Here is a 26499-nt window from a genome sequence, read left to right as displayed (position 1 = left end):
AAATGCATACCTGACATTAGAAAAAATACATTATGCTGAGTGTCCGAGGAAATTCAGGATTACGAGCGGATCTGAACTACAAATCACGCTGAGCCTCTTGAGGCTTTTCTTTAAATACTCAGACAGAGTTCAGAAATGTCAACTTTATGCAAATGAAAATTTGATTTTATTATTTAGATGAATAAGGTCTGCTCTCGTATATTTGGGATTATTTGTAGTTAGAAATCTGACATTATAGACAAAATGATTTTTTTCTTGTTTAATAATGAGATTTTAGTTTGCACAATAAACTGCATCTGAGATGTCATACAGACTTCTGTAACTATTGACTGATTATTCAGAAATGTGCTAGATCAGATTCAACTCAATTGTCATTGCACAGAGTGCAGCACAGAGGAGATGAAATACTTAGTTATCTATATTGGAGAAATCCAAGATCAGAAGACCTCTAGACCTACTCGTCTAAATACATCTCAACAATAATAAAAAAAATATAATAATTTCAATTACATATTTTAATTGTCTTTAAAAAAAAATCAAAGTCAAACTGGTGACTGTACTGATATGATCATTTTACCATAGATTTAAAATGAATATGAAATCTGTTGTTCAAGAAAGAAGCAATTGTATTAAATATTAAAGGGTCTGTTTGTCAGTTTTCTTGACAAATAATGAGAAATATTTTATCTATAAATAAAACAGAAATTCTTTGTAAACAGCAGTTCGCCAGTAACATTTTACATCTGTACACAACATTGTGGATAATTTTAATTGTTTATAAGGTGTTAATTATGTAAATAGCAATTGTTATATAAAAAAACTGTGAGACACTCACCACTGACATTGAATGTCTTCTCAGAGGTCCCTCTGGTAGTGGTGATCTTTAGTTTATATTCTCCAGAGTCTGTGGTGTTGATGTTTGTGATCTTGAGATCTCCAGTCTGTTTGTCCAGCTTCAGTCTGTCTCTGAATATCCCATCAGTACTGGAGTTATCACCACTGATTTTAGCAATGCGATTTCCATTTAACCTCCATTCTATCACATCATCTCTCTGTATTTCAGTAACACCAGTGTGTAAAGTGACAGAATTTCCCCCAATGACTGATACTGTCTCTGCTTTATCTGCATCACCAAACACACCTGGAGAACAAACAGAAACAGACAGTCAGAAATTAAACGTAAAACACAAGTTAAACATAAATCTTGCCGACTGATCAGTGGCACTAATAAATCTCCCATGAATTGCAGCAGTCTGCATTAAATCTGAGTCTGCACTGTTCTGTTTATGCCCATCATGTGTGTATATGCGCGCGCGCACACACACACACACACACACACACACACACACACACACACGTGTGACGGCGGCTACACAACGGAAGTCAGATTAATAGGAATTTCGTTGAAAACAACAAGACCTGTGTGAACACAGTGTCTACTACCGCTATACATGTAAACTGTTACTCCGACTAAGATGAAAACGAGGGATGCAGTAAAAAAAAAAAGAACTACTTACTACTTAGAAAAAATAAGAAAACGTGTATAAGTGTGATCTTCATGTTGATGTAGACATGAGTGATGGATAGTAGATCCGTAGTTATAAAACCTCTGTTGGTCAGCGCCACGTTTCTGAGCTAGTGCTAGCGTTTCTTCCGGAATTCCAGTATGGATGATTTTTCCCGCCTAAAGTATTCCAGCCACCCACCAGCGAACACCTCACGCTCAACAAACACGCCCATAAACAGAGGAGAACGGGATAGTTTTAAAGGTGCAGTAAGCAATTTATGAGAAATGCTGGCTGTTTCTCAAACTTTTCTTCCTGATGCGTCTTTAATCTAGTTTTAAACTGGGACGGCTCAGACTCGCTGTCCCAGTTTAAAACTAGATTAAAGACGCATCTCTTTAGCCAAGCATTCACATAATACTTACCTTTTATACTACAGTTGAATCAGATTGAATGCATTAATATTATGAACAGCAGCTACGCTAATTATTTCCCATCTGCTTTTCTGTTGTTAGGTAAATACAGATCGTCAGCTCCAGTTTGTATCCAGCCTCTCATGGAAACTACAGATGCCCCAACACCCATGCAGAGACGACTCAACACCTGTGAAGAGACGACTCGACGCTGGCGATATGTTTATGCCCTAAATCAATACATGATTAACTAATTGTATTTCTCTATGTACATTTCTGAAATGCACTTTCTGTAAAGTTTTGAAACAATATGTATTGTGAAAAGCGCTATACAAATAAATTTGAATTGAATTGAACAGTCTAGCAGCATTATGTCACGAAAGTGTGGACTCGTAGGAAGACCACAAGTGTTTAGGGTGTCATTTGGGACACAGCCTCTGACATCCTGAATCACTTCAAAGTTAAAGTGCCCCCTAAATAATATACTGATATTTTTACTGATTAAAGAAAGAAAGAAAGAAAGAAAAAGAAAGAAATATCCATGTAATTGTCTATTAACTGGATGGCTATAAATGCCAGGTCCCAGTGCAGATTCCAGGTCCTCAGGTTCTCAGTGGACTTTTTGCTACTGTCACTTTAAATCATTGAGGAAAAAAAAGAAGAAAAACATGGGTCATGCTTTTTTTTCTTCAAAAATAAATTTTTATATATGGAAAACATGACAATTTCAGCAGCTGAGCACAGGGTAATAATTGGGCACATGCAGAAAGACAGAGCCTTGTCAGCAGTACCTCACTTAATAAAATACTGTAAACACTGAACAGCTGCATTATTTTAAAAACAGCAAAACTTCCCTGGTATTAAATATTGTTAAGCTTTGCCACATGAACAGATTAATGCACGCTCTTCACAAAATTGCTTGATCCTTTATAATAAATTATGTTAATAAGAAAAACATAAACCAGAGAAAACCATGGAGTAAAATAAGCCAGCAATCCCATTATTCTCAGTTATATAACAGAATAAGTGTAACAATCATTTTTAAATGTAACAATTATTAAAAGGGAAAGGATGAATCATTGAGAGAACTGAACTTTAATCTGTAAATTCATTCAAGAGCAACTGATAGCCAGTTTGTGTAAAAATATTCTGGCAAAGCCCCGTTCCCCCCCTCCCCCTCCCCCTCCCCCTCCCCCTCCCCCTCCCCCTCCTAATGTGACATTATATGATTCATCTGTGAGGGTCTGATGATGATGATGATGATGATGATGATGATGTCTGTTATGTCTTTTCCTGTTCAATTTTTCTGGATGTGATGTCGTACACCACAATACAGGCAGCAGCCACACCCACCAGAGCAGAGATGACCAATCGGGTGACAGCTTCAGAAACATGACAACAGAAAACACAGTCTGAGGAAATAAATAACAATACAAATCAGGACAGAAAATGTGGACAACAACAGCATTTCACCTGAGAGTGACAGAAGGAACCTTAAAGGAACACTCACACTTATTCACCTTCTTTCCTACATTTAGATAGGTGGGCAAATGCATTTTTGTCTCAGTGCATGCATTGTTTTAGTTTGACAGGGTCGGCGCTAGCTTAGCTTAGCACAATGAATGGAATCCTTTGTTGCCAGCTAGCATGTCCTGAGTAAAAGTGATAAAAAAAAGTTAAAAAACCCACCTAATTACTTCTTGTGGCCTGCGTATTCACAACGAGTACAAATAGCAACGCAGTTTAACACTAGGCGATTTCCTAGGCAGATATTGACTTGGGACTATTGTTCCGTGTTCTTCCCACGGAAAGGGCAACCCAGTGTGAAAAGGATATTACTCGGTATTCCACATTTGTTTGTTTATTTTTTCACAAAGGATAACCAGGTAATAAACCTGAAATAATAAGAAATGCAACGTTTCAATTTTCATGTGCATACTACAAACAGCCCCAATTCTTTACCTCAATAGCCCAATAACAATAAGCAACAATAAATAACATTAATCAAAATACAAATATATAATAATATTAATATAGCCTACTACAATACAAATTATAATAATAATAATAATAATCATTTCATAATTTTCATGTAGGCCTACACGCTTCACACTTCAAACATACTCCATACTCAAGTCCTACCAAAACCTATGCAAGATGCATGCTGTCTTTTCTGGAAGCAGGAAACTACAGCTGGAAACTACAGCTCCCAAAATGCCCCGCGCTAAACCAGGAAATACAACGTTATTTACATTAAATACCGGTCCGCGATTCATACATTTAGAAAGCTAAAGAAAGTAAACACGAATGGACACGTATGGTATAGCAGTGTTATAAGACTAAATGTTAGCTTTATATCCCACGGCTTCGCCCCCCTGTCGACTTATAATTTTGGAGCATAGCGCTATCTTAAACGTGCAACGGACGTAAACACAGTACAACAACATAGCATGGCGACAACAGACAACATGAAGCATACATCATAAAAGCAGACAAGAAAAATGTTGAAATTAAGAGAGCTTACCAAGTGGCTGCACACCGGGTTGAAAGTCATTACAAACTAAATGAATCTCACACTTCCTTTTCACGTAGTAAACACGTACCAGTCACATGTACTCACAGCATTCTCCTCTCTTAAAGAGGCACTACACTATTGGGCTGCTAAACCTCAAACGGTTCTGCATAAGTGTTACTTGCAACATTTGTAGCTCTGGTTTAAGGTAAACATTTGATTAAACATGTAAATAAGAAATAAAACTTCACAAATAACAGAACTTCACAGAAAACACAACAACTATATTAGGGGGAAGCACAGGCGGAGCACTGCTACTTGGGTGCAGAGATATCGCAACACATGAAATCCCATGACTTCCGTCAACATACCGGCGTGAATAGTGAACGGCTGGTTATTTTTCCTACAGTACATGAATGGCGATGAACATGGCTGATTTTGTGAGAGACGAAGAGGGTGACAAGTAGTGGTGGGCAGATCGAGGCTTCGTGGAGCAATGAAACAGTTGAATCAAATGTGCCATATTGTGTCGACTGTCGAGGCTTCGAAACAATCCGACACCCGTCTCAACGGTGACTCCTAGTGGTCACTTGCAGGTGTTGATCTGAAACAACCTTGACAACGAGCCATTAAAAATTTTTTTTTTTTTTATTATTGCATTTTTTTAATATGTGAAGCTTGTAACCTGTAGGCTCCTCACTGTGCATAATGTTATTTTGGTCATGAAAAATTAATATTAATAAAAGAAATCAAGCCACAATGTCTCACTTTTTTATAGATTTTTATTCAAAAATATTAATTTCTCTGCTGTGAAAGGACTTAGCCTACTTCTTTTTTTACAGATAATTTCTCCAGCCTTTGAAGAAATCCTCTCACAAGGGACACTTGTTGCTGGCATGCAAAGATATTTTTTAGCTAGTACATACAAATGAGGAAAGATTACTGCTCTCTTTCCAGCAAGTTTGGGATCAAAACGGCAAAAACGTATCGTTGAGGTATTTTTTCACTTCCACTGTGGCATCAGCTGTAGCATTGTGTATCATCTGGGTTTCACGATTACGATTACAATTATCAAAAAGTTCCCATAAACTGTCCTGTGTTGATGTTGATGATGATGATGATGATGGGCCTGATGTTGACATTTATGGCTCGGAATGAAAATGAAAACAGCAGTTAGTAACAAATCCTAAACTGACTGCATATATGAAGTATAAATTACATGAATCATATTATATTATATTCACAATGAAGCTGTTTTTAACATGATTGGCAGTTGTGATTGGGACGTTAGGTTGTAGGGCTTAGGTTGACACAGGCCTATGGACTTTCTAAAAAGTGTCCCAACAGTTTATAATTATATTTCAATTATAATTATATTTCAAACAATGCATACCTTGCTTAGATGGCCCAGCAGTGTCAGTAGCAGGCCTAGGTACAGGGGGAATGCCATCCTCTGCACCCTGCAAAATGGCAGGATGAGCGCTCCTCAAATGGCACATCATGGATGATGTACTGTTGCAGTAGGCTAGCTGCCGATCACAATACACACATCTCACTTTATTTGGGATTTCTAAACGGAAATGCTCCCACACCACAGATGTACGGCATCTCTTCTGGGGAGCCTCCTTTTATCTATCTATCCAAATCTATCTATCTATGTATCTATCTATATGAATCTATCTATGTATCTAGATATGTTACTATAATCTATGTATCTAGATATGTATCTATAATCTATGTATCTAGATATGTATCTATAATCTATCTATGTATCTAGATATGTATCTAGATATGTACCTAGATATGTAGCTAGATATAATCTATGTATCTATCTATGTATTTATATATGTATCTATATATTAATCTAGCTGTCTATATATATTTATATCTATGTATCTATTAATGTGTCACTATATGTATACTCTGTCTGTCTCTAGCCTATCAGTCAATGTGTTGTGTAAATTTAAATGTAAGCCTAAATAGCCTATAACTAATCAAATCGCACTGTCACTATATCATCAAAATCTATCTCAAAATCAAACTCCTCTCACAAAAACCCACGAGGTCAATATGCATTGATTTCACTTTTATACAGATGTGCGATTGTGTGGTCTGTTCCCGACCGTGTCAATCAAACGCTGATTCGGTGGACCACACCTGATTAAACACTTAAAGGTCCCGTTTTTCGTGTGTTTTTGAAGCTTTGATTGTGTTTACAGTGTGCAATATAACATGTGTTCATGTTTCGCGTGTAAAAAAACACAGTATTTTTCACACAATTTACTTATCTGTATACCGCTGTTTTCACTGTCCTAAAAACGGGTTGATGACTTCGTTGTTCTATGAAGTCCCTCCTTCAGAAATACGTAACGAGTTCTGATTGTGCCAGCGGTTCCTGTGTTGTGATTCAACAGCAGCTTAGCGCACGTTGCCCGGAAAGGTCACGCCTCTTACCATAACGTGGAGATGCATGCGCTCAGGGAAGGCCAAACAAAGGTGATTGGACTCCGGGATGAAAATAACAGCGTCTCGACGACATGGCGACAAACACACTCTACAAACGCAACTCTTCCTCTTCTCCGTGGGAGCGCAACAAGACCACGCCCCCTTTTGTTGTGTATTCCTGTGGGCGGAGGTTAGTCAAAAAACTGTTCTACTGACGTCATTAAAGCAGGAAGTAGAGGGATGTAGTCCAAACCGGCCGTTCGATGTAGGCGACTTCTGTTAAATAAAATATCTCGCTTGGCATTGAACTTTGAGCTTTATAATTGTACAGATATTATTTATACTCTAACAACAACATTACACACTAACTAAAGTTTGAAACATGGGATCACGAGGCGCGCAAACACTGTGCGATGTCTGTGTGATTTCAGCATGGAACCTACTCACACTGAACGAGTAGATCGCATGCGATGCAAAGCCAAAGCTCAGGATTTATGTGCTCACACTGTACGGTCCGAACGTCGAGCTGCGACTTCACTGCTCACACTATACGTGTGAAATATGCGCGAATCAGCGCGATAAATCCTCGTGCCGGGTTGCGCCTATGGACGATATCATGTAGCCTATCCAGAGATATTGTCAAAACAAGCATCAGCTATCAATATCAAGAAGATTTAGCATTTCCAATTTATATATTAAATTATTAGTAGGCTAGTATTATTGTAGTATTATTATTAGGGAAGGCCTACCTTGGCTCCACCATCTGCAGCAACCTATCCCTGGATACCGAGCTCAATATAAGGATAGGCAAAGCAGCCACCGCCATGGCTCGACTAGCAAAGAGGGTTTGGGACAATACTCTGTTGACACTGAAAACAAAACTGAAGGTGTACCAAGCATGTGTCTTGAGCACCCTCCTCTATGGCAGTGAAGCTTGGACTTTATATTCTCGCCAAGAGCAAAGACTGAATGCCTTTCATATGCGCTGCCTTAGGCGACTCCTGAACATCACCTGGCAGGATCGTATCACAAACAGAGCCATCCTGGTTCAGGCAGGTATGCCAAGTATGTTCACCATCCTCACACAGAGGCGACTGCGCTGGCTTGGCCACCTGTGCAGGATGGATGACGGTCGTATCCCAAAGGACGTTCTGTACGGGGAGCTTGCCACAGGAACACGACCAACTGGACGGCCAACCCTGCGCTACAAAGGACGCCTGCAAGCGAGACTTGAAAGCGTGCAGCATCTGCCCAGCTGATTTGGAAGCAGTGACATCGGACCGCGAAAATTGGCAATCCACCGTTAAGACTGGTGTCCTTCTAGCCGAAGAAAAAAAGAGCAATGCAGTGGGAGGAGGAGAGGACCCGCCGGCAGCAAAGCATTCAGTCTGCCCCCACTGACACCACCACTGCTTACACCTGCAGCAAGTGCCAACGGTGCTGTCGCTCCCGTATCGGACTCTACAGTCATAGCAGTCTGCAACCAAATCACAGACTGACCTGGGTGCAGATTCTAAACCATTGTCTCTCGAAGATAGAAGGAAGGATGCCAACAAGGCTACTTTTATTATTAAAGTGATAAGCTAATTAAATTGCCATGCAACAATTTCATAGCGCATCACCGCATAACCAACGCGCTGTGAGGATAATAAAATATTACATAGAAGCTAACTTCTCCTCATTAAAAATTGTCTAAAACATTTTTGTCGATTACAATGAATTATATACATATAATTAATTATTAACAGTCTATAATATGTCCGAACACTGCAATAATTCATCAATGAAAATTAAAAACAGCTTTATTTCAAAAACATTTTTTAACAATAAAAGAGGCAAAGTGTACATTGCAGGTGGCTTGGAAGAAGTGGGTAATGGTTAATCCATTTTGCAACACGAACTGGAGGTAAGCAACAGTAATTTGTAGCTTTGAACTACAGAACTTAAAGAGCTCCCTTTTTTTGCTGCAGATGAAACTGTTTTCGCGCAGGCGCAGTGAGGGAAAAAACACTGAGTGTTCGTGTGGGTGCAACAGGTGTGCAATCGGTTCGTAGCTCTGCTTCAACTGAACTGTGCGATATAAGCCGCTTTCCGACCGGAGAAACCTTTTCACAGTTCCTAGAACTATTGGCTAAAGTACCCGGATGTCGGCGTGTTCGCACCCGGATGTCGGCGTGTTATCACTTTTACTCAGGACATGCTAGCTGGCAACAAAGGAATCCATTCATTAAGCTAAGCTAAGCTAGCGCCGACCCCGTCAAACTAAAACAATGCATGCACTGACACAAAAATGCATTTACCCACCTATCTAAATGTAGGAAAGAAGGTGAATAAGCCCAAATTCTAAAAACGGTGGAGTGTTCCTTTAAATACTGCATTTATTTATCATTGAATATTAAGTGTGTAATTTCTGCACCACTAGTGGCATAAAATGGAATTGCATTATTAATTACTGTTTTCAAAATGGTTTCCTGAACACTCCCTCCCTGCGTCTCAATGTTCATACTATCCATCCTAAACAGTAAGCAAGATTAGAATAAGTGTGTCCCAAAGCATAGTATGTTGAAAAGAGTATGCCAGAAGTCCTCGGATGGTCTACTATTTCCGGCCGATTTTCGAAGTGTGGATCCGTGCTCACTATAACAGCTAATAGTACCCAGAATCCATTGCGCTTTGGAGGGGAACTACAAACACGAGTAAAAAGTGTTAAAAAACTACAAAACATGGCAGATATGCGCAACCGAAGGTGAGAGGTTTAGACCCGATAAAACATTTTTTATATAATGTTATCCTTGTTATATTCCATCTGCAATAACAATGTAGACTTTTATCACCTTTTATCACCTTTATTTCAATAAAAGCATCTCAGCACATAGAAAAGCCAATATAAGTTGACAGTAAAGTGATGTTAAACTTGTTTAAAAAGATTTTTTGAAATAGAATTTCTCCTGAAAGACATCGAAAATCTATAAAGAGTTCAGTGTCTGAGGACATATACACATCCATCAATAACTTTGTTGATAAAAAATACATTAAATCAGTGACAAGGAACACATAAACTCAGTAAATAACTGGTAATATCACTGCTGACGTACCTGGACATGTCTGGCAGAGTTCAGAGTTGAGATGTGTGGTCCAGTTGGTGAATGAAGAAGCCACCACACAGCTGTAGGAATCATCCAGACACTCAATCTCCAGAGGTAGAGAGAGACTGATGCTGAGATCAGACGCACTGATGCTGGACAATACACTGATTCCTTTGTACCAGGAGAGAGTCACATGACTCACATTGAACACTAAACATAGCAGCACACATTTGTACACTGATGATGATGAACAGTTTGAAGAGTTACTGCTAATGACAGGCAGAGGAGCTGAAAAACATGAAAGAACAGAGTTAAGTCAAGTCAAGTCATCCTCATTTATATAGCGCTTTTAACAATGTAGATTGTTTCAAAGCAGCTTTACAGAGATAAACGTATAATTTAAGGTAACAGAGATTGTTTTGGCTTTATAGCGGTTCTTTAATTAAGTTATTTTCCAGCTAAAGTTAGTTTTGATTCATTCGCTTCCGTCGCAACGATCATTTGTTATTAAATTAGGGGCCGCTAAGACGACACCATTCTCTCTACACAAACTTTAAACGCGAACCTGTGAGAAACGCTGATGGTGTTCACATGCGCATTAAGAACGGGTTCTATAGTTATGTGTGTTTGAATATATGTGCGCAGGTTTGGAATTCCCTACAAGCCAAGCCTAAACAAAGTACTGGTCTTTCCTTATAAATTTTGATACAGAAATGTATTTTATTTTGTCACTTCGGGGTAGATACGCGAAACGAATTTTCCTGACAACGCTTTATCTGTAGAGTGGTAAAGAGATCCTCCATAGGGAGAGACTAGTTGGCACTTCAGCACTGCGTTGTCATCGGGTCCAGGCAAAGGTCCTTTGTCAGATATGGAAACGGCCTGGATCCAGCAGGCTTCGGGAAAACCTCGGGATAAACAAAGACACTAAAATTAGCGTAGATGCCATTCTTCTCATGACGTAACGAGTACATCAGGATTTATGGGAAGTGTTCCCGGTTCCAGATGACCTAATCTATGCAGCCTAACATCGAATTATAGAAGTCTATAATGTATTGTGTGAATGCTAGGTCAAAGAGATGTGTCTTTTATCTGGCTTTGAACTGACAGAGTGTGTCTGCTTCCTGGACAATGTTAGGAAGACTGTTCCAAAGTTTTGGTGCTAAATAGGAGAAAGATCTACCGCCAGCAGTCGATTTTGATATTCTGGGTATTATTAACTTGACGGAATTTTGAGATCGCAATAGACGTGAAGGACTATAATGCTTTAAGAGCTCGCTCAAGCACTGCGGAGCTAAACCATTTAGTGCTTTGTAAGTAATCAGTAATATTTTAAAATGTATACAATGTTTAATAGGGAGCCAGTGCAGTTTTGACAGAACTGGGCTAATATGGTCATACTTCCTGGTTCTGGTAAGAACTCGAGCTGCTGCGTTTTGAACCAGCTGTAGTTTGTTTATTAAGCGTGCAGGGCAACCACCCAGTAGAGCATTACAATAATCTAGCCTTGAGGTCATGAATGCATGGACTAATTGTTCTGCATTTGTCAATGAGAGCATATGGGACATTCTACCAGAAACATACATTATCTGTCCTTGAATTGTTACAGTGAATAAAAAAGTATTTCATCCAAAAATTTCTAAAACTGGCTCATAGTTGATTTCTGTGAGTTGTTCTGTAAAGGAATATGACATTCATTAGGTTCTCAGATATTTTTTTCTTTATTAAAAACACTTTTGAAAATTACAAATCCTGTCAATGTCCTTGTCCTCAGCCAAATTGGAGCTACAGCTTTCATAGTTTTGTTATGCTACAAACTGTTATTTATAAAAAACAACTCATCAATAACAAGTTTAAGCTGTTATCATTCACATCAACTGATCAAAAACATGAAATTATATATACATTCTACAAATAAATTCTATTTTACAACTGTCCCCATGTTATGGTCAGTCCTGTCACGTTTACATAAAACTCTACATAAAATGTGTGAAATACGGCTTTAAGGGTATCACTCAGAGGAAGTGACATCATTTGACCCAGGTGAAGCTTACATTGATTAAGGCTGAATTCTGTCATTGAATTGTATGATTTTAAGCTTGTTTTTGTATATTTTTTTTAGGAAGACGAGCTAAAGGGTCAGGCCCTGTCACGGTTAAACATTCCAGAAAATAATGAAAATGTTTTAAATCCAAAACATGTCTAAAAAGGTTATTGAAATTCCTTGCTTGCATGTTAACAGTTTTTATGCTAGCATGCTAGCAGGCTGAGTAATGGCAGTTTACAATGGCCAACCGTCAGGCCCTGTCACATCAGGCCCTGTCACATTCCTGTGTGACACGGCCTTACAAATTAATGTTATTGTTCTTTTTTATTACATTTATTGCATATTTTATGTATTTAACGCATGCAATAGTAAAATGAAGTCCAAGGTGCTTGATTTTTATACAACTGTGGCCATGGAAGTGATTTAAACACCTGAATTCAATTATTTGGAGGGCTGTCCCAATACTTTTGGCAATATTATGTATGTCCTTGGCTGAATTTAACCATAGTCTAATATTACATTAACATTAAAATTATAATAATAATTTAAAAAAGAAATGCCAATCAAAACTTAAATAAAGAACACAAAACATAACTTTTTCTGCATCATCAAAATCCATAAAGTCAGTCCTGTCACGCCATGGTCAGTCCTGTCACGCAGGAAATATGACAAAAGTGTACTATTTGAGGAAATATTAATTAATTAATCTCTTTAACTGTGTAGATGAAGGTGGGGGTATATATCCACTACTATGTTTTTATAAAAATCTCCTATGTAAAGTTAGTTATTTTACAACTATATGAGTGCCTGGTGGGTATTCTGTGATTTTGTGTACTACAGTTGACCGAAAAGTTACTTATATTTCTTAAATGAATTATAAAACCATGTTAGATACAATCAGGGACATGTGATCAATAAGAAAATGCTATTTGTATCAAAGAAATTCATTAGGAAACCATTCTGACATATACAAATTTGTCTGTGACAGGGCCTGACATTTTAGGGGTGAAATGCGTATAAAAATTTATTTTATTTAATCATAAAAACATGCTGAGATGGCATGATATGTGTTTCTCATAGTTTAACACAGGGGTGGGCAAACTACGGCCCGCGGGCCACATACGGCCCGTTAGGCTGTTTAATCCGGCCCGTCGGGTATTTAAAAAATTGTCTAAAGATCGCATTCATTTTGCCTTTTTCTTGAAATACAATATATATATATATATATATATATATATATATTGCGTTGCATATATTTGACAATCGGAATATCAGATATTTCATGCCATAGCTAGCAAATGTAAAAAAGGAAAAATGACATAAAAGCAGATCATCATTCATTCAGCGCTGTTGTGGCTGCGGTGTGTCACGTAACAAGCTAGACGCGTCACCATGGAAACCAAACAGACCGCAACTTAAGCTCATAGACTTGGTGCACGTTAATGTTTATTTCTTTTTTTGAAAACTCACAGAGAAAAAAATGTTCGGTAACCGCTTGCACACGTTTAGTTTTTCCTTTGATTTGTCTGCTATTTAGTTTTGCTAGCAGCTACTCTGGATTTGTGGATGTATCCTCCTTTATCGCCCGGCTTTCGACTAACCTTACGCTCCCCTGTCTGCCGTGTACAGAACCCGGTTTTGTTCATTAAATGTTCTGATCTGCCTTTGCTTTTTATGTTTTATTTTATTATACTTAAAATAAATTTGTATAATCGTTTATTTCGTTTTTTTTTTCCACAAATGTATGACTTTTGGAAGTGCAAATTGATTGCCATGCAGTTTTAATAAAGTTGAATTAACGTAACCTTCTGTCATTTTTACTCTTCTAAGTGTACACTTAGGTGTTTTGTTTTATTAACCTCAAAACATAACATGCTAAATGGGGGATATCTAGCATAAAAAAATGTATTGTCAGAATGTCGTCTCTCAGTTGTTGAATTTCGCGCAGACGTTGCCACAACATAAATGTGTTTGCTCAGCCCGATCTCATGAAAGTTCGAATACCACGAATTGTATTTGTAACTTAGTTCTTATGAAACGCAGTTTTCGCGTGCATATGATACGCACTTAAAGGGATAGTTCGCCCAAAAATTAAAATACGGTCATCATTTACTCACCCTCAAGGTGTTTCAAACCTGTATGAATTTCTTTTTTCTGCTGAACACAAAAGAATATATTTTGAAAAATGTCGGTAACCAAACAGTTGATGGACCCCATTGACTTCCATAGTATTTTTTTTTTCCTACTATGGAAGTAAATGGGGTCCATCAACTGTTTGGTTACTGACATTTTTCAAAATATCTTTCAAATTATTTCAAATATTTTTTAAAAATTGCACTCCGCACCCCTAATCCTAACTAATGGGTTTACAGTGCGCAGCATAATGCACGCAAAAAATATATTTTTGGCGTAAATGGTACGAGAAATTTAATTTGTGGTATATATACGCACTTTCATGAGATCGTGTTTCATAATCTGCTACTGGGCCGGCCCTCTGTCAAATTTTAAAACCCAGTGTGGCCCTTGAGCCAAAAAGTTTGCCCACCCCTGGTTTAACATGTCCTCCATATGTCTCAACGTTCAGATTTAAGAAAAATATATATTTTTCCCCCAAGATTTTTTTTTTTCTGGAAATGTACATTTCTGGTAGAATGTCCCATATGACGTAATTTAGATATATTTTTAAGATGGAAAAATGCAGTTTTACAGATACTAGACACGTGACTTTCAAATGAAAGATTGGTATCAAAGGTATCAATAAATTATGAGGCCTTGCATAACCTATATTCCACAAAGCACAATGCAAAGAATCAAATGAATAGAGGCAGATCTTAACACTGTGTGGGATTCAAACCCACAACGCAATGATTAAGAGCCAACATCTATCCACTGACCAACACTTCCAATAACTTTCCGCTTGGAGCCACTTATGGGAAAGACTGGACAAAAGAGGACCAGTGGAAAAAAAAACATTAACATCCAAAAAAGGCAACAAATTAATGGGGTTTAATGTAATTAAGACGATGTTTCTATCCTGAGTTATTAGCTTTGAAATCTGATGAGTCTGTGGTGTTATATGACTGACACACAGACCCCAAAGTTGGTCTGGAGACTTTTCAGACCTTTATCAATCATCACACCAAATGTCACAGCTTTCATCCATATGATTTTTTTTTGTGGTGCTTCAGACTCTCATGGCAAAGGAAGAACAATAAAAATGCACAAATGTGTCTTTACTTATTGAGGAAACCAAAACCTGATCTATCCCTTTCAGATCCTGATCACCACTGAAAGCATTTTAACAAACTGCATTGTGTGTGCTATGTCCAATGCAAGACCCCATCCCCCATTTTTATATTTCATAAGATCTATACTTGTACATGAACAATAAAGTGGAATCATCTTAGTTATAACAATAAAATGGCACTTCTGTAATATATAATAGAGTGAGCTGTATTTCTCTACTCACCATAGACAGTAACAGTGAATCTGTGTTTAGTCTCTGATCTGCTGCCGCTGATCTCAACTTCATAAACTCCAGCATGTTCAGTTCTGATGTTCATGATGGTCAGAGATCCAGTCTTCTTGTCCAGCTTCAGTCTGTCTCTGAATCTCTCATCAAGATTATCAGGGATCGTATTTTTTACTCCATCAGTTTTGGCTATAAGAGACCCGTTAGTTCCAAATCTCCAGAATATCTCTTCATCTCTCTGTATTTCATTGAGACTAGAGTTTAGAGTGACTGAATCTCCCTCCATCACTGACACTGACTTCACTGCATCGGTGTCAGCAAACACTCCTGAAGAACACACAGAAACAGTCTCTCAGTCACACATTCAACTTAAAGTTGTTTTAATGAAGCTTTAACTGAAGTTTGAAGTAGTTTTGAAATTATTGCAAACTTTGAGAAAGTAGAAAGATAGAAACAGCATCATGGGAAATAAATAGGAGGGTGGAAAACACAGATATCTGAGTTCACCTATATATAGTTTAGGCTACATTTTATGTTTTGGTTTAGTGTTATAAGTTCCATAAGTAAACAGATAATATCTCCATTTTTATTCATTGATGGTGGAACTGAAGTTCATTAGAGCTCCACACAAATAACATGCAACTATAAATCATAAAACATGTCAATAACTCACCAACCAGACAGCAACAGCACAGACAGCAAAAAACAAATGTGTAAAACATTTTCTTCAACAGTTCAGTGGTCTGAAACAGTTACACTTAAGTGTGAAAGCCTGAGAGCATCTGCTGTGAAGATGTGTAGATACAAGCTGTTAACAGTTTAAACTTCTCTGTTAACTTCAGCCGAAGCGAATTAGGCCACACCCCCTGCCTCCAAACACACGCCCTCTCTCCAAAACTGTCAGCCAATCAGAATGCACAAAATGATTGACAGGTAAGAGAGCTTTCAAGTTTTCTGATTAAAGTTAAATTAAATTATATTTTTTAGCTGTTTACAGGCTGTCATACAGACAGGTGTAAGGACATCAATTTCAGTGATAGCTGGCTAGTAGGTACAATTTATGTGTTATTTCAAAGAAAATTATTAAATAAATATCTTAATCTCTTATTGCACAAGACTTAAGGATCATTCACTGACAGCGCTGTTGTTTCTAAGTTTCTAAGATCTCTTTCTACACTCCCACTTGTAGTCGTCAAATCTTGTCTCTGCTCATTTGCATAAATTTGAGCACTCCTTAACTTTGCCACACTGCACAGAACCGGCCCAGCCTCACAGCGCAGAAATATTCATAACTCAACAGGATACACAGCTGAATATATAGAATTGGATTTGACAGATGCTTGCACGCTGGAGCTGATTACATACTGTACTTTTTATATAATTTACATTTATAATGTCTGTTCTAAACACTAAACCAAACCGTATGCTTCCTGATTTTCTTTATTATTAAATTAAAACTAATCATAATCATAATTATAAGAAATCATAAGTAAACAAGTTAATTCAAACATGGCCCATCCTTGCTTACGGAAAACCGCCAGAATAGCTGCAGAATTCTGCTTTTTGTCGATGTCCCTACAATAACAGACCGGCATACATCTAATAAATTATTCATTCAAGAATGTTGTGCAAGTTTACTGTTTAACAACGGAGCCGCAAACTTCACATACTTTTGAAAATCCAGTGTTTATTTGATCCCGGTTAGCGCTCATTGTCACGGTTGTAGACACGACGGCGTTCTCAGCATTTGTTTCCAGGCAGACAGTTAAAAAACGAGACACACACGTCTCCTGGCCATCCTGTAGAATTCAACCAATCAGATCACGACTTTGAAACTCCAGAAGTGTTTCCAGAAAAGTGTGCCAGTTAATGCCTAGCTCACACTACAGGAGTTTTAAAATCCTAACCGATTGTGAAATCTGGTTGCAGCACACACTTCAAGGAGAATCTTTACTGATTTTCTCTTCCCTCAAATCTTAAACATGCTCACACTACAAGTAGGGTTGGGCGGTATTACGGTAATATCGGATACTGCGGGATCTTAAAATAGCACCGGTATCAGTTTCAATACCGTCATTACCGGCACTTATATAGCCTATAATATATATAATTTATTTATTGCCTAAAAAAATGCTTATGTGTGGTTGCAGTTTGGCAATATTTCTGGTTCCAACTGAATGAGAAGGGAGAGGCGGTAAATACTGACGAGGCAATTTGTAAATTGTGCAATAAAAAGGTGACTGCGAGAGATGTAAACACCTCTAACCTAATGTCGCATCTCCGAAACAACCCCCACTCACTGCTGCCAGGATGCATTTTGTTCTCGAGTTCATTAAATAAGTGCATTAAGTTTCGTATTTGTTAAAATATTATAATGTTATTTTTTCCATCTTTGTTGATTTTGAAAAGTGAACAGCACGAATAAGATGGGATGCATCGGGAGTCAGACGATTTGACCACTTCAATAAATTTCGTTTTGTAAAAGGCCTCTTTAAAACGAATTTCGTTTTGTATAAATTGTATCAAAGTTACATAAGTAACACCATCTCTATGGTCCTGATGTTAAAGCTCACACGGGAACGGCTCAGATATTTGTTCACAAGTATTTATTTTGAACAGTATTTTTCAGTTTTACTCTGTGTGTGTTCAGGAAATCCCAGCTGACGTTAAACATCCATTTTATATGTCCTAACAGCACATTATCAATGCATTCAGATCAAAAGTCACTGATCGATATACATAAATCTGCAGAATAACAGTACACATTTAATTTCATGATAAATATGAGCAGCAAACAAATGTTTTGGTGTATTTTTTAAAGTGTTGCCTTCAACAGACTCAAACCACAGAATGCCTCAGCTTTTTCATTTGTTATGAGCATGATAATGTGTTTTATAAATGGACATCTGTGGTTAATGTGCATCAGTGTTTGCTCGTCTTGAGGTGTGAATAGTGTGAGTGTGTGTTCCTGTGAATCTTGAGGGGTTGAAGAACTTCCACAGTTTTACTTTCTCTTTTTGAGAAACAATGTTTTACTGCAAAATAAAGTACAGAATGGAAAATGTTTGATAAAGATATACTCTCTGTGAGATTTTTCTGTGTGAATGAGAAATATTAAAATGTATCATACACTATGTGCATGTGAAATATAAGATTGATATTTAGCAGCATTTGCATCTCTGTATTTCCATGACCTCATACTCATGCTGTGATCCTGCAGATAATAGGTGTTAGTTTCAGTGTTATTTGCACCTCCAGCAACACTTCATTGTTTTTAAGAAGATCCCACTATTCTTATCATCTAGGTATCAAAGACACAAACAAGTAAATCAATTTAAAAATAAATGCAATGCCTTATTTACTGCCATTTGCAATATTGCTGTGTTTGCAAGATTTTCAGTGCATCATGCATAAGTGATTTATTTTGTTTTCATCAATTTGGGGAGTTTCTTACTTAAAGTGATAACATTTATCATTAGCATAATTGTTGTTTTAAACATTAATAAACTTTTTTCAATAGCAATGTATCATGACAGACGCCAACCGCATGAATCATGTCACGCGACTGATCGCTCTAAATCAAAACTTTTTTCAGCAGACCGTGAAAAACGCGTCTATTTTACACTGTTTAGGGGAAAAAAAATGTCAATGCTTTTGCTTTCTCTCAGAAAAGTTTTGTATAGCGTTCACCAAAAAAACATTGTGTTCGCTCGCAAAGATATTTTGACTGGTTCATCTCTTATGATTGTGCCAATGTAGTTTAGAAACAGTGATAAAACACTCTGAATTAAATATAATATTTTGGTTTGATTTTTAAAGCTGTTTGGAGATTATTTAATGGCGCCAAAATCTCCTTTTTACTTTACAGTAGGCTACCGAAAGGCCTAATGTCTACTTCTAATGTATTACTTACACAGTTAAACTAATCAAAAGCAAAATAAAAATAAAAATATGAGTGTGTGTGTGTGTATATATTACATGATACAAATGTTCTATTTTTGACCAGTTTTAAAGTTTAATTATATCTTTGTTCCTGAAATCCACCCTTTTCTGCTGGGATCAGTATAATCCAGGGCCCGTATTCATAAAACATCTTAATGCAAAGAGTAGCTCCTAGTGACACGATTCTAAGAAATTCTTATAAATGTGGGCGTTTACTCTTAAAATTAAATTGAAATCCTAGTAAAAGTAATTCAGAAAGCATCTTAACCCTTAAAAGAGGTCTTAAGGTCAAACATTTTAGAAGTACGGACGAGGACTTTTAAGAGGCTTAAGAGTTTCTTTAGCAGAGGAGAAAATGGCAGAAAGACGAAGAGGGAGAAGAAATGTGTTGCAGACAATGAATAACAGTGAGTTAATAAGACGCTATAGATTAGATCGTGCAGGGATCATGTTTGTGACTGATCTTATTAGAGACATGCTAACATCTCCGACACAGCGCAGAAAGTAATCACTACATAAGATATTTGGCAACTGGGAAAATGCAACAATGCAGCAGTGATGATTTGGGTCAGTCACAACCTTCTGTAAGCAGATCACACTAACAATCACAGCACTTTCAGAACCTCTTATTGTGTCGCAGTTCATTTCATTTACCTTGCAGGCTCAAAAAACGGCATTTATGAATATAGCAGGCTTTCCTGTTGCGCACAATCAGGGGGAATGAACCGTTAATAAATTATTATTAACTGCTATAAGCTCCCACGTCTGCTTCTTGCCCCGTGCTGTGACACCCGGCCCGGCCTTGTGTTCATCCACTAACTGGGCTAACAGTAAACATTGTTCCTCTGTCCAGTTGGGCTTTCTCGTCCTTCTTGTTTTTGATTCCATGTTTGATAGACATGCCAGCAATCAGTGTAATTGGAAAGAGTGTAACAATTTGTATCATTCTAAGCCAATCAAATACATTAACAGCATGGTAAATAAATAAATAAATAAAGGATTGATATATACACACAAACACACACACACACACACACATATATATATATATATATATATATATATATAAAATGTGTGTGTGTGTGTGAGTAGACCCTATACTTAAAAAATCAAGTGCTCTTTTTTTCCCTCTTGGACAACCAACCAATCACAGTCTTCAAAAGATTGTGTCATACGTAGCAACGGGCTCAGCCCCGCCTCCTCACTAAGATGAGAGTTTTTGTCTTTGCCTTGCTCAGAGTTGCTCTCAGATCGGTCCCGAATCGCTCTTAAGCCAAGACTCTTACGTAGATGTTGTTAAGCTAAATTAGGAGTTTTCTGAGAGGATTCTTAGAAGCTTTAAGAATACGGGCTCAGATTTTTTTATTAAAGGATTAAAAGTATCCCAATTTTACTAAAAAGTTTTGAACAACACAAACTGTTGATTTGATCCAGATCAAAACCAAGATTGGATTGTTTGATCTAATCTTATTTCTGAATTTTTTTCTTTTTTCTTTTGAACAACCCATTTTCAAGACTTGATCCAATCCGATGGCTGAAATCCGATCATATTACTTTTGAACAACTGGCCCCTGGAGTTAGAGGGCCATAATACTACGCGTTTACATTATTAGACTGGCGCTATCTAGTGTTCAAGAATACTGTAGCTCTACTATTAACAGATGGGGCAATATAAATAGATCTCACAGTAGAGCAACAAATCAAGTTTGTATCTAATTTTAGGAAAATGATTAAAACATTTACCAAAAAAAAAAAAAAAAAACTGATAAGTCACAGATACTTTAATTTTTTTAATGTTTTTTTTATATATATTTTTTATTCAGGTCTTAAATAATTTGATCTGCAGTAAAGAGTCGTTCAGCTTAATAAAGACCTTCAACACTGACAGACAATGCATTAGTTTGATTTCAAATGACTGTCAGTAAAGATTCACTTCATGCAGGGCTCTTTAGGTTCTCTGTATTGTTGCTAGTGAAAATCTGCTCCAAAAGATTCATGGTCAGACATTAAAGGGATAGTAAAAAAAAAAAAAAATCTGTAATAATGTATTCACCCTCAAGACGTTCCAAACCCGTATGAATTTATTTCTTATGTTGAACACAAAAGAAGATCTTTTGAATGTAACCAGATATTTTTTTTTCCCCACTACAATTTATTTAACATTTTATGGAAGTCAATGGGCCCATCAAATGGTTACCCACATTCTTCAAAATAAATATTTAGTGTTCAGCAGAAGAAAGAAATTCATACAGATTTGGCACAACACAAGAGTGAGTAAATGATGACAGAATTACATTTTTTGGGAGAACTAGGCCTACCCCTTTAATGAATCATTCAGAGTGAATCGCGATTCGATTCAAACCATTCTGCTAACCCGTTTGGCCAATTCATTGAAAAGAACCGACTCAAAAGAACGATTCATTCACGAATCGGATTGGTTCTAATTCTAAACAGCCGACAGAAAATACCGGACACATAAATTTATATAACTGTTATAGGGTTAAACACTTTTTTTTTTAATGGCGACAGAGAATATGAGTGTGATTTGCGGTGTACAGACAGGGCCTCTTTTATAAAACATAAATAGGCTACAATTAATTGCTATCTACATAAGGGTCCATAACCCTTTTCTTGTATAAATTGCCTGTCATAGATTTACGTAAGAACCTTTACAAACGATTTCTGCAAATTCTGCATATCTAAAATATACAATAATTTCATAATTAAAATCGTATTCAAAAGTAATTCAATCATCAATTTGAAACAATAACATTTCAAGTAGTCAGAACAGTCTCAGGGAAATGGAATTAAATCCCAAAATGTGTCTGAAAAAGGCGTTTACCAAACTTAATCTCACCTTGAGGGATCCCGATGCCGTCAAACTCCAGACTTCTGAGGGACTGATGAAGATCTGCACCTTCTCCAGCTGCAATAATCGATCACCTGTCAAGGCGGTCTGAGGTTTTGCTATGCGGTCTCTAATGTGGTCCGTGTGGTTGCTAGTGGTTGTTTACTATGCTAAAGAGTCAAATCAACTATATATTGCTCGGGTCCCTCTTTCGTTCATTCCAAGTCTGTAGGAATTTGTCATCTGTTTATCATCCAACAGGTAAATGTGATCACTTGTACTTGCAAATTGTAGGCTAACTGTGCAATATTATTTTTAAGATTTAATGTAGTCCACCTACAAAGTGATCCTTTCCAACTTCTGACAAGAAAAGTCTCTTAAATCATATTTACATCACGCGGAAGTCCATAACCTTTGTTTACGAGACGCGAGAGCGCGTGACGTCACGCGAACATGGCGGCACGCAGCGAGATGTGATGAACACATGATATAAACATTCGCTTTTAAAATAAATGAAATTGATCGAAAATGGCACTACATCATATTAAAACATCTCAGTATCAGTAAACGTTTTCGGAAATAAACGTTTTGTTACGAGGTCCAACCAAGTAGCCTACGATACAAGTTACTTTAATGTAAATTATTTTTCTCTATTTAACATGAACTTACAATAGTGACATTTTTTTTGATAACGTCTTCCCTCAGGTAGATTGCATGTTTTCTTGCGTTGCTGAATGTTGGACTCATGAACAATAATCACGCTGTTTGTAGTCACCCAAACTGATTAACATATGTGCTGTTGCGGTGGAAACAGGACAACAGAGACTGGTCGATTAGGCTATTGAATTACTCCTAAATGTTTAATTTTTACTTATAATATTTGTTAAATGATCTGAAACAATCTGTATTACAAATATGAAATATGCAATACTGTAAAAAAAAAATCGAAAATAAAGGAATTATCATGCAAATCAGAGTTTTTTGTGGATTATTTAAAAAAAAAAAAACGTTTAGAGGACTGAAGTTAATCCGTAATCATTAACCTGTTAAGCTGTAACCCCACTTTTGAAAAATCCCAAGAAATGACATACCCAAACTGAAACAGATACAGTTCATGAACCCTTTGTACTAAAAGCACAAGTATGATCTCATTTGAAAGCTGACACCTGGCAGTTTATTGTAAATGTAGAATTAATTATTGTCATAATGACAAAAATTGTTATAAATAGCTTCAAAGTTTTGTAAAGTTATTAGAAATTATTTTTTATGAAACATCCTCATGAAAAAAAAATTGAAGTTGGCACTGGAGCAATCTAGAAATGCACTACAGCTAATGCCACATGTCTAAACATTTTATGTTTAAAATCTTAAGATAATAAGTCCAAAACTCTGTATTTAGTGAAATGTTTTTCAAGACCATGTCATGTGACTTTATTTTGATTTGACGCTAAAATGCTACTGATGTTTATTGTCATCTTCTAACCATCTATCCAGTATATTGTCTTTATTGTTTTGTGGTGCAAACGAGCCCCATTCAGTCTCAGTCTCCCCCTGCACACATTCACACCTCTCCAGCCTAGTTATGGCTCTAAATATGCATTTCTTTTGTCTGCATTATAGTTACTAACGACTGGCTATTCACAGGCTATTCATAGGGTTTCAGTCACTAATTTCTTTTCTTAAAGTTCACCCTTACATTTTAAACTGTATCAAATGCATTTCTTGAATAAAGAAACATTTCAGTAAGCATTCAAAAAATAATAAAAATATAACTTCTAGGTGGCAGGTGCACCTAGGGCTAGCTAGCATGTTAGCTTAGCACACCATCAATACACGACAATTTATGAGATTAAAACCATGTTTGTGCTTATAAACTTACTTTATAAAGCAAATCGAGTATTTTAAATAATTTTTTGTGATCTAATTTGGCTTCAGATAAAAAATCAGACAGAAAATATACTATTGGATAGTGTTCTGCACAACGATTCTATATAGATTAGCATTACATTATAAATATAATCTATTATTATGGAAATACCTGGCATGGATTGAAAAACACAGGTAACTCAAATATCATAGCAAACATGTTTATTGTCTTCAAAACTGCATGTTACAGCCATAGTTACAGCGCGATCTCGTTAGCTTTGTGTGTGTTCGAGGCTTCCTGGAATGTCACATGATTATGGCACTTCTTCATGTTCTAATACTGTGCACAGGGCGGCGAGGGCGCCCTCAGGCTATTGGTATGAATTCAAAACACAGTATCAGAGTTATGCAAACGCTCATAATGATTACATCGACGCATTTGGGTATAAATTCAATAAATATTATTCCTGTCTATAGAAATCTGATGTAAACCTATGAGAATATATCAATATTTCTCCAAATCTGCACATTTTTGAGCTAAAGCCCTGAGGCACGTTGTTTTGTGTATCGCTGTCATGACGACGGCACGGGAGTTTTTTTATGAATGAAAGCGGCTGACGCGCATAATTCATATCAAAGGTATCGACTAATTTTTTCATTTCATAACTCCTGAAACAAATTAAGAAATAACTGTCGCTATAAGTTTCTCAGAATACAATAGTGGTCAAATTCTGAAACTTGAGTCTTATATCTTTTTAATGATGTATAGTTTGTCAAGGTATAACATTAAATCTGATAGTAACTTTGAACTATATATAAATAAAACCGCTTCAGTGCGTCCGCGCTCTGGCAACGGTTAACAGGTTAATAACCCAACATGTGTTCTGTCCTATATTTACCCAGCCCACAATTTTTATATATATATTCAAATCTACAACTACCTCACTGTCTTCCTACATGTGCTGCAGAGCTAGCCTGGCTGCGCCCTCCTACGCACTTCCGCTCAATTTCATTTTCCTTCAGTACTACGTCTGGGACTGCTGTATATTCTTAGGTTTCCAGAAATCAATTTTTTGTAGGACCAATCAGCGAACAGAGGGAGTGGCTGAGAACGATGACGTTGATGTGATCACACACATGACTGGTATGGAACGCCGTTGGGGACAATACCTATTATATGCAACGCGTGAAATTTGGACGCATTAACACGCACAGTTTGTACGCGTCTTTTTGGTCCGTGTAAACGCGAACGTTTTGTACGTCTAAACGCGAAGTTTTTTGTCATGTTATTTAAAGACACGATCGTTTGTATCGCCTTAACGCAACATTTTTGGCCGTGTATTTTTTGTTACGTGTTTCTATACGAACGTTTTCGTCGTGTAAACATGACATTTTTGAACGTGTAATATTTCTGAGTCTTATTTGATGTGCGACATACAAATTTTTCTGTTTTAGTTAAACTGGTGATAATTTAGAGTCAATGATTAAATACATTCAATGACTGCATGAATTAACATTATATTCTTTTGTAACGTTAAAGGAATTTGTCCTGTAGGAAAAGTGAGTGGTCTCTGTGATCCAACGACCATAGCCTATTTCCCCCCTGGTTAATGCATTCGAGGTGTCTATTTGGACCACTGCAAATAGCCTACTTGTTGGCAGAACTAATTACACTAGGCCAGTCTACCCTATATGTGGAAAAAGTCACCTCTTTAGTCAGCGGTTTCTGTGGCGTAACGTGTAAAGGGAGACCGGGGTTCTATTCCCACTGACAGCGCTTTTTTTTTATAACTTTACAGTTATTAAACGCAAAATTGTTTTCAATAAAAATGACTTTTTATTTGACTTAAAATTCATTTTAATTCATAAAAGTTACATTTAGGGTAAGGTTAGGGGTGGCTCTAGTCTTTAATATCTCAATAAGTTGCCATGATTTTAATATTGTTTTATAAATCTAATAATCTACTGTCAGTTAAATTGCAGGATGTTTAATGCACAACAATACTGATGAGCAAATAGTAACGTTATCTGTCACTATTTATAAGTAAATAGCATCTAAATGTCTACTGAATCCACAACTGTTGCTATTTACACTTGGACTTGGACTGGCTGCCCCACAGTTTACGTGGTCCGCCTGCTGTAGTGATTCTGTAATGTTTATGTGTCGTATGATTGTGTCTGTGTTTAAATGTTGAATAAAGATTTGTAAATTGTCATAGGCTACTGGTGCTTTGTTTTCTGCTTTTGTATTTGCCTTATTGTTATAATATAATTGTTAAATTTGTGATTGTTACAATATATTGTTGTTATTAGATTATTTTTATCTGACATATACAGTATACATACAGTATATGTGTATTAAT

At 36.9% G+C, this 26499-nt stretch overlaps 2 protein-coding genes across 4 annotated transcripts in view; both read right to left on the bottom strand.

Annotated features, from left to right (window-relative positions):
* Positions 1–26499, bottom strand: part of LOC311084846 (uncharacterized protein) — a 114190-nt gene that overhangs the window by 17381 nt on the left and 70310 nt on the right. The window contains exons 1-2 of one of the 2 annotated variants that reach the window (XM_084117127.1): positions 1518–1748; positions 836–1141 (exon numbers count right to left, since the gene is read on the bottom strand). In XM_084117127.1, the coding sequence (XP_083973253.1) occupies positions 836–1141; positions 1518–1560 (349 nt within the window). In that variant the 5' untranslated portion in view covers positions 1561–1748. Of the gene's footprint in view, positions 1–835; positions 1142–1517; positions 1749–26499 lie in introns of those variants that run through there. The other variant, XM_084117126.1, reaches the window with a different exon arrangement.
* Positions 3128–22994, bottom strand: LOC311084862 (uncharacterized protein). Of its 2 annotated transcripts, none has more exons than XM_084117155.1 (4): positions 22280–22994; positions 15478–15807; positions 9971–10249; positions 3128–3330 (listed from the first exon to the last, which is right to left on the bottom strand). In XM_084117155.1, exons 2-4 carry the CDS (start codon positions 15764–15766, stop codon positions 3200–3202), a joined length of 699 nt encoding a protein of 232 aa, XP_083973281.1. In that variant the 5' UTR covers positions 15767–15807; positions 22280–22994; the 3' UTR covers positions 3128–3199. The 2 variants fall into 2 exon arrangements, with proteins under 2 accessions (XP_083973281.1, XP_083973280.1); XM_084117154.1 differs by lacking the exon at positions 22280–22994 and adding an exon at positions 16154–16285.

This window comes from Abramis brama (genome assembly GCF_963993115.1).
Source record: "Abramis brama genome assembly, chromosome: 6".
Classification (NCBI taxonomy): Eukaryota; Metazoa; Chordata; class Actinopteri; order Cypriniformes; family Leuciscidae; genus Abramis; species Abramis brama.
Note: the sequence above shows the minus strand (reverse complement) of the source record. Positions and strands in the feature narration are given on the sequence as shown.